At 44.8% G+C, this 9,586-nt stretch overlaps 1 protein-coding gene across 1 annotated transcript; it reads right to left on the bottom strand.

Moving 5' to 3' along the window:
- Window positions 1–465: 465 nt before the first annotated feature.
- LOC113623018 (protein FAM71A-like) lies at window positions 466–2,362 on the bottom strand. Its single transcript, XM_027111749.1, has 2 exons — window positions 1,334–2,362; window positions 466–1,301 (listed from the first exon to the last, which is right to left on the bottom strand). Exons 1-2 carry the CDS (start codon window positions 2,360–2,362, stop codon window positions 558–560), a joined length of 1,773 nt encoding a protein of 590 aa, XP_026967550.1. The 3' UTR covers window positions 466–557.
- Window positions 2,363–9,586: the final 7,224 nt, after the last annotated feature.

Here is a 9,586-nt window from a genome sequence, read left to right as displayed (position 1 = left end):
GATGGCACACTAGCTAATACTTGCTGTTCTGATTGCGAGCTAATACCTGGGCAGGGAACAGCTAAGTCTAGATGAGAGTGCTTGCGGTTCTGATTGCTAGCTAATACTTATTTCTATCCACTGAATAGCCCGAGGGGACATGAGTCCTGTACTTGCTTTGTTTACAGACCTTCAGGGGGAATAAGCGTTTATAAAAAGAATAGGGGATAGTGAAGGAGAGCTTCCCAGACCATAGTCTGACTTTGAGCCATGGCCCTGGGGGGCAAAGCCAGAAAGGAGTGGAGGCCAGATGCAGCACTGCTGTTGGCGCTGAGCATGTGTGTGAGGTGGGGCTGCCCTTGACTGGACACTGGGTCTCAGACTGTGGCACAGCTGACATCACAGAATCCACTGTGAGGCTACAGCTGGGCTTCGGGACCTAGAAATTCAGACAAAACACTGCATGCATTCTCAGATTGTTTGTTTTTTTATTTAAATTGCAGTAAGGAAGCTGAAATGGGCTCTCCAGGGGTATTTCCCTGAGCCCTGGTCCCCTTTGCAGCTCCCAGCTCTAGGTCCTATTGATGGGCTTCAGCGGTCACTGGCTCTATGGTGTCAGATGTCACACCTCCAGTGATCTCCAGCCCCTGGCCACTCTCTGCTGTCTCTACGACGGCCTCCATTTGGGTCCCTTCCACTGGCTTCGCCAGGATGCTCACATATTTATCACGTGAGGAGGCCACTGTCTTTGTAGTAAGACTGGCTCTGACGTTCCTGAAGAAAGAGCTGATCCTGCTGAGTCTCTCGGTGGTGGGACCTGAACTCGCTGTAGATAAGCTCCTACCCGATTTGTGCGAGGTCCTGGACTCGGTGGTGATGGGAGCACGGTTGATGCCTTTGTGAGCAGTGCCCTGCTCGCTGCCCCCCGGGCTGCCATGGCCTTTGTCCTTTTGGTCATCGCTAGTGGCTCTGCCGCCACCTGAGCACGGGCCAGCTGCTTTCTGGATGGTCTTGTTCCCCGCTGCCTTGTGGTGGCTTTCCACTGAACTGCAGAGCGAGGGGCTCATAAGAGCTCTGTCCTCTCCCCAGTGCTCCCTTCTCTCCCTTCTTTCCTTGCGGGCCTGGGACACCCTCTGTGAGCTGCCATCCTGTTCACTCACTTTGCCTTCCGGTGGCAAGGTTGAGATGAGGGTCCCCTCGTCCTCCTCGTCGGCTCTTCCTTCAGCAGTCTTGCCGGTGGGTTCTGCTCCGACCACAGTCACGCCAGCCTCTGGGGAGAGGCTGGTGGACGTGCTGGAAGCACCCTGAAGAGCTCGCGGCACCTGCCGAGCACACCCTGAATTGTTCGCAGCACCGTTTTCCTGCTCCTCGGGGATGTTCTGGCAGTGCCCCCAGTGGCTATGTGGGTTTTCCTTCCTCCTGGACCGTTGCTGGCTGTGGCTGCTGTGGCCGTGCTCTGCTCTTCAGGGGCAGGAGACTTGATCACTGCCACGCTCAAAGCACCCGCTGCGGTGCCTCCTGCCACCCCTGCTGTCTCCACCTTTGTCGTTGCCCACGACGCTGACGCTTTGTCAAGCACTGTAGATTTTGCTTTTGCGGTGGCCACATCGGGCATGGTATCGGACTTGTGGGAGTCCAGTTGGATCCCCTCCCCACCAGCAAAAGCTGCAGATGTGGCCCCAGACAGCTCAGAGCACGTGTGGAGGCTGCAGATGCTCACCTGGTCCTGATCCCACATTTCTTGGAGATCCTCCACTGCCGGGCTCCTGCCGTCCTCCTCCTCCTCCTCGAACACAGGCAGGCCGATCATGTCCCAGGCTGGAACGGCATAGGTGCGGCTGAGACTCTCCACTGGTGGTCGCAGAAGGTAAATCAGCTCTTCCCAAGAGGTGAAGAGGTCTTCCTGTGCGTCCGGAGGGGCACACAGCTGCAGGTACCAGGAGCGGCCAGTGGCAAACTGCACGCGCAGCTGTTGTTTCTCACGGTTGTGAGTGGAGATGCTCACGAACGTCAAGGGAAGGAGCCTGGTGAGCTCTAAGGTCTTTGCAGGCTCGTGGCTCTTGCCCTTGGCGGCCTGGCTGTGCTCAGCATGCTCTTCACAGCCGGTGGCCCATCGGGCCAGCAGCATGGTGTCTGGGAGTGGGAGGACGGGGCTGCTGGATGTGATGCCCACGGTCACCATGCAGACACAGTTGTGCACGTCAATCAGGTCTCCCCTCTTCGTGATCTGGATAAAGTCGCTCTCGAATATCGGTGCGTACTTGAAGATGTCATATTCGCCATTGCGCAGTTGCTGCTGCAGCTTCCCCGTGGTGGTGTTGAGCAGGCCCACGCTGGTGCTGCTCTGGGCCGTGTGATATGGGAGCAGAGTGTCCCCACTCATGGCTGTCTTTGATCACGACAGGCAGCGCGGTTAAGGTGGGCCCCTGGCTCTTCCCTCCCTCGGCCTCACTGGCAGAAGAGCGAGCTGCGGTGCTCGGTGCTCGTAAGTCACACACAGGCGGCCCTACGGCAGGTCTTCCAAGCCCGCCCCACAGGCCCCACCTTTGCCTCAGGGTCTCCCAGAGGCAGGGGCGTGCGTAGGGGTACAGATGATCACAGCGGGGACGCTGTAGGGTGCCTGGACCCCAGGCTGAATCTCTTCAAGTGTGTAGAGAGGTATGGTAGGCTCCCCCTCTGCCTCCCCTCACTTCTGCTTCTGGGTTTTTATCTCCCCAAGAGGCTGTGGTGAACTTCAGTCCTAGTGAGAGAAGTAACCACTTTCTCAGCCTAACCCCCGGCACAGCCTATTTATCCTCTGGGCCCTTTGTGACCTATCACTGTCGCATAGCCCTTTGCCTCATTGTGACCTATCACTGTCACATAGCCCTTTGCCTCATCCCCCAGCTGCCCCCTCAGGGCAGGGCCCCCATCCTCTCCCAAAGGAGGGGGAGAACATGTCCTCCCGCGGAGGACAGGCCCATCCTGCCAGGGACCCAGGTGCGTACCGAAATAAAAATGTCTTCAACTGGGAAAGTTTTGTGTGGGTCCTTTTTCTTTTCCTCCCCCAAATTCAGCTACTGGATGAAATCTATAGGAATGTAAGATGATGGGATAAATTTGAACCATTTAAGCTCATGGTTTAATTGTATCGAATAACGTAGAGTTGGCAGTTGCGATCCTTAGTCTGTCCTTTCATAAAATCTCAGTAAAAGTTGACGACGGTGATTTTTAATAATCACATTAAAAATTGCTTCTCCTAGGCACCATGCTGCATTCTTCACATATGGTGGTAAGAATGCACTGAGTTTGGTACTGTTAACTACTGTTCCCAGTTTATAGGTGAAGAAATTGAGGTTGTATCTCCTGTTTAAATTCCCAGAGCTAATAGTAGCAGAGGCACTATTTGAATGTAGGTCTACCTGATTCTAAAGCCTGTGTTCTGAACCACTACAGTACTTAGCCTCACAAAGAAAGCTTGGCCCAGCCAAATGTTTTCAAACTGGACTGATCTAACTACCTTTAAGAAGACCTATTTGGTGCATTATTAGAAGTTGCGTAATTAAGTTTATGTGTGTATACATGTTATGGAGAGAACCCAAGACAGCAGTTGGGCTGACGTGAGGATTAAATTATCCAGGGGATCACTCAGATCCTCCCTTCCTTTATGCTTGTGCAAACAGCCTGTGTGTGGAAACCTACTTATTCTTATGACATGTCCTCCCCCAGTGAAATGGGGGGTGAGTAGCCTGAGATGTAAGCTTTGATTCCAAGAGCCTGCCAGATGCCGTCCTGTAGTAACCTCCCTACCAGGCAGAAGTGGTTTGGAAGCCTTGACGCCTGTGGGGAGCATGTACCATTAGACATCCGGCCTCACTGCCACTCCCACAGAGCTAGTCACAGAACAAGTGATTTCTAAATTGTGACTTGAAAGTTCTGAGAAAGGCCCTTGCTGCCAACTCTCTTATCTCCAGTTTGATGTTATGCTTGAAATCCCACCATAGAGATTCATTCCTTGAGGATAAAGGCTATCTTTCTTTTAAAGTACACACACCTGTCCCTCAACAGATGACTGGATAAGCAAAATGTGGTCTCTCCAAACAGTGGAATATTGTTCGGCCATAAAAAGGAATGAAGTACTGATATATGTCACAACATGGTGAACTTTGAAAACATTATACTCAGTGAAAGAAGCCACATATTGTATGATTCTATTTACAGGAAATAGCCAGAAGAGGCAAATCCATAGAGACAGATATTAGATTAGTGGTTGCCTAGGGCTGGAGGGAGCAGAGAATGGGGAGTACAGGATTTCCTTTTGTGGTGATGAAAAATTCTGGAACTAGTGGTGATGGTTACACATTATTGTGAATGTACTGAATGCCACTGAATTGTACACTCTAAAATTACAGTGGTGAATTTTATCACAAGCATACACACACACACACACACACACACACACACACACACACACACACTCCTGCTCAGAACCTTTATAGTTAAAAAACATAGCTTCCAGCTTTAGAGAGGTCACCTGTGTGACCCTGGGCATGCTACCTAGCTCTCCACTTCATCTATAAATTGGGGATAATAACAGTTGCCGGTGAGGATTAAATGAGATAATGCATGTAAAGTATTGAGCATATTGTCTCACTCAATAAATGTCAGCTATTATTGGCATTAGTTTCAACTGGCCCTTTAAGCTTCAGTGTGAATTCCTTCCTGACAGCAGTTTTCGGTAAGACAAATAGAGAAGCTTCTGGGGTTAGAGCCACCATGAGAACTCAGAAGGATCTTCACTGGACAAACCTGGCCTCCTTTGAGGTTTTTTCTCAGGCAAATCCATGAAAACACTTTACTCCACGGAGAAACTGCCTGAACACAACCAAAGAGTATGGGATGCGGAAGAGAGGAAAAGCTTGGTACGGGTTTGGGTTTCAGGGTTTCTTTAAAGCCCGTGGGAGAAATTCAGATAAAGATGGAAAATAGCATTTTAGCTCCTGGCAGAAAGTGGAAGTTTCAACTCCAGAACCCCTGTCCTGGGCCAGCACCCTTTACAGCTCTTTATTCTGAAGTAGGTGTCAGGCCAGATCTCAGGGCAAGGCCAGGGGACAGGATGAGGGCGGGAGACAGGAGGGAGGGTGGGCTGTCCATGCCCTGCCACTGTGACATCACAACCCCAGCAGGTCGTGGCCCAAGGAAAAGACCTTGTCAAACCAGGTGTCTGACTCTGGCAGAGATCCCATCCAAGTTTATTCTTTCCGAGCCCCGGTTTCCCTCTCTGTCGAACGTGAAAGTAGATGAACGAAGCAAATTGATGGTAAATACTTATTAATCCTTTCTTTTTAAAGTACAGAAACATAAACTTGGTTACAGAAAACAAAACTATTTTTAATGCATTTGTTCAGAGAACTTACAGTTCCACTGATGATTTACATGCGTTTCTCAGATCAATGTTTCTTGCCATCGCCACTTCCCCCTTCCTTCCTCTCTAATTCGTTGTTGTCCATGGCAGCTTTAAAACTGTCTTAAGTTTCATAACGGCTGATTGGTGGCTCATCCAGAATGTAAATGCAAGGAAATTCATCCCCCTCCACCAAGACAAGGAAAATAGATTATCTCCTGAAAGAAGTGGTAAATGGTACTTCGCCCAGATGCTCTGTGCAGGTTAGGAACTTCCCCTGATATGTAGTTAAAGCAGCAAAATTAGGATGCCTGTGTCACAGGTGATAGTTTAAAGGAACTATACATGAGTTCAAAGGAGCAGGCATGCTTCATGTGCATGAACATTCAAGGAAGCGAGGATCTCTCTGAAAAATGGCATTGGTGGCAGAGTAGCCAGTTTTTATTCCCAGCCTGTGAGTGTTACATATGTAACACACAGGGAAAGAGCAAGGGACCCTGGTTCTGTTTCAGACCTAAGGAATCATATGCTCTGGAGATTCCAGAAAATTAGATGGACTGTTTTCTTTGAATTATCACACCTATCCTGTCTAAAGTTATACTCTCTCTTCCTCCCCATCCTCACTGCCATTCTTTTCCAAATTTGAAATACCTGTTTGCAACAATGAGACACAAACTTGGACCTTATAAGAGATGTAATTCAAGTGAACACGAGGAGTTCTGTGACAGATTGTAAGGTTCAAGTTGAGCAACAGGTGTACATTTTAGGCTCTTGTGTATTCAGAGAAACTGGTAGTTGAGGTATTCAGATTCTATATCAAAATTCTATCTTTTGGGCTTCCCCAGTGGCGCAGTGGTTGAGAGTCCGCCTGCCAATGCAGGGGATATGGGTTCGTGCCCCAGTCTGGGAAATCTCACATGCCGCGGAGCAGCTGGGCCCGTGAGCCATGGCCGCTGAGCCTGCGCGTCCGGTTCCGCAACGGGAGAGGCCACAACAGTGAGAGACCCGCATACTGGGAGGAAAAAAAAAAAAAAAAAAGGACTTTTTCTAATATATCTCTGGGTGATCCCTATAAGTCTCCTTTGCTGGTTGCTCCTTATGACCACATCTCTAAATATTGTTCAACAGGCTTTAGTCCTTAGAGCTCTTACCTTTTTTAAACTTATACTAAGTTCTTTTGTCATATCATCCAGTCTCAGGACTTGGGAAAATCCTATTAACTGGATGACCTCCAAATTTATCTCCAACCCAGTTTTCTCCCCTAAACTCCAGACTCTTACATCCAACCGCCTACCCAACATGTCAACTTGAATGTCCAAGAGGGATCTCAGACTTACATTTCCAGAATTGAGTTCCCTGTATTCCTACCACCCAAGCCTATTCCTGTTGCAGTCTCCCCCATTTCCTAAAATGGCAACCTCACCTTTTCCATTTCTCAAACTAAAAACCTTGCAGTCCACCATGACTTTTCTCTTTCTTTACAGTTCATATCTAATTAATCACTGTTACCTGTTGTTGCTAACTTCAAAATATATCCAGAATCTCACTACTTTTCTCTATATCTATTTCTACAATCCCAGTCAAGTCATCATCATCTTTTCCTGGATTATAGTAATAACCTCCTGAATGGTTCTCCTTACTCCAGCTTTGCCCGACTCCTATCTTCGTCTATTCATAAAGCAGCCAGAATAATCTCTTTCAAATATAATTCATACCATATCACTCCTCTGCTTGAACTCTGATAGTGTCTTCTCAATTCACTGAAAGTAACAGGCCATTTACATTATTTTTAATCTTTTGAGATATAATTGACATATACCACTGTGTAAGTTTAAGCTGTACAACATGTTGACTTGATACATTTATATATTGCAATATGATTACCACTGTAGTGTTAATTAACACCTCCATCATGTCACATAATTATTATTTCTTTTTTGTAGTGAGAACAATTAAGATCTAGTCTCTTAGAAACTCTGAAGTTTATAATACAGTATTGTATTGTAAACTATATTGTTGACTATTGTTGACTATAATCACTATGCTGGTGACTGGAACTCCAGGACTTATTTGTCCCTTAGTTGAAAGTTTGTATCCTTAAACAAATCTCCCCAATTCCTCCACAGTCCCACCCCAAACCCCTGGTAACTACCATTCTACTCTCTCTTTTTATGGTTTCTCTTTTTTTTTTTAGATTCCACATATAAATTATATCTTACAGTATTTTTCTTGGTCTGTCTGACTTATCTCACTTCGCTTAATGACATCAAGGTCCATCCACGTCCACTTACATTATCATGAAAAAAAGTAAGGTTTCAAGGAATACATCTTACAAATGATGTAAAAATATTATAAAACCTATAGAAAGTTACAGGTTATAAAAACAATAAAAGAGGAGCTGAGTAAATTTTGAAAGACCTAGATCTAGTCCATGTTTATAATCAGGAAAAGCTTTATACTAGAAAATAAAACATCTCCAAAAATTGATCTGTTATCCTAGTCAAAACCTTTAATAGATGAAAGAGAAAACTGCCAAAAATAATCAAGACTCCTGAAAAATAAGAACAAGGATGATCTAGATTTATAATAGGTCTTAACATATGATATCACTAAAATATTGTATTATTAACACAATGGTATAATACTGACTGATGAAAGAAGAGAGAGACTGGAAATAAACTACACACAAAAAAATTGATATATGACAAAGGTGTATATTGTTTTCCATCAAGAAAAGAGTATGCCAATTCATACACTCATATCAATTTCAGATAGATTACGGACTTAAGTATGAGAGACAAAAGTATGAAAGACAAAAATGTTTAACTCTTAGAAGAAAATTTAAGAGACTCACTTTACAAGTCTAAAGAGGAGTTTTTAAAACAAAAAAGCACAAAATCACAAAGAAAATTTTGACGAATTGGGCTCTATTAAAATTAAGAACTTCTGTTTATTAAAAATTACCACAAAGACAGTGGGGAAAGATATTTCAAAACATAAAACTGGGGACTGGCAATATAACATGAAAAGTTCTCCCACAGTAAATATAGGATAGATGAAAGAAATTGAAATAAAAAATGGTCAAATTCATAAAGATGCATATACAGAAAGGAAACATGATTGGGCAAGAAACATATAAAAATACACTAATCTTTAGCAGGGAAATGATCAAATATCATGTTACACTGACAAAAAATTAAAAAGTCTTATTATGCTAAATATAGGTGAATATGTTCATCAATAGGAACTTTTACATATTTCTGACAGGAGTATGAACTGGTACAACCTCTTTGGAAAGATATTTGACATTATCAATAAAACCAGAATCCTCACCTATACAGTGTAGCTAGAGAAGAGAAGAGGTTTGCACATAGAAGACCCAGAATTGCCAAAGCAATCCTCAGGAAAAAGAACAAAGCAGGAGGAATAACCCTCCCAGGCTTCAGACTACAGTAATCAAAAGAGTGTGGTACTGGCACAAAAACAGACATATGGATCAATGAAACAGAATAGAGAGCCCAGAAATAATCCCACACACCTACGGACAAATAATCTTCAACAAAGTAGGCAAGGATATACAATGGGGAAAAGACAGTCTTTTCAACAAGTGGTGTTGGAAAAGTTGGACAGCTGCATGTAAATCAGTGAAGTTAGAGCACACCCTCACACCATACACAAAAATAAACTCAAAATGGCTTAAAGACTTGAACATAAGGCATGACACCATAAAACTCCTAGAAGAGATCATAGGCAAAACATTCTCTGACATAAATCGTACCAATGTTTTCTTAGGTCAGTCTCCCAAGGCAATAGAAATAAAAGCAAAAATAAACAAATGGAACCTAATCAAACTTACAAGCTTTTGCACAGCAAAGGAAACCATAAACAAAATGAAAAGAGAACCTACAGACTAGGAGAAAATATTTGCAAATGATGTGACTGACAAGGGCTTAATTTCCAAAATATACAAACAGTTCATACAACTCAATAACAAGCAAAAAACACCCAATCCAAACAGAAGACCTAAATAGACATTTTTCCAAAGAAGACACACAAACGGGCAACAGGCACATGAAAAGACGCTCATCATCGCTAATTATTAGAGAAATGAAAATCAAAACTACAATGAGGTACCACTTCACACTGGTCAGAATGGCCACCATCAAAAAGTCTACAAATAACAAATGCTGGAGAGGGTGTGGAGAAAAGGGAACCCTCCTACAC

The sequence above is a fragment of the Aethalodelphis obliquidens genome, unplaced genomic scaffold, assembly GCF_003676395.1.
Source record: "Aethalodelphis obliquidens isolate GAN/ISIS:26980383/991018 unplaced genomic scaffold, ASM367639v1 scaffold10, whole genome shotgun sequence".
Classification (NCBI taxonomy): domain Eukaryota; kingdom Metazoa; phylum Chordata; class Mammalia; order Artiodactyla; family Delphinidae; genus Aethalodelphis; species Aethalodelphis obliquidens.
This window is presented reverse-complemented; position numbering and strand designations above follow the sequence as displayed.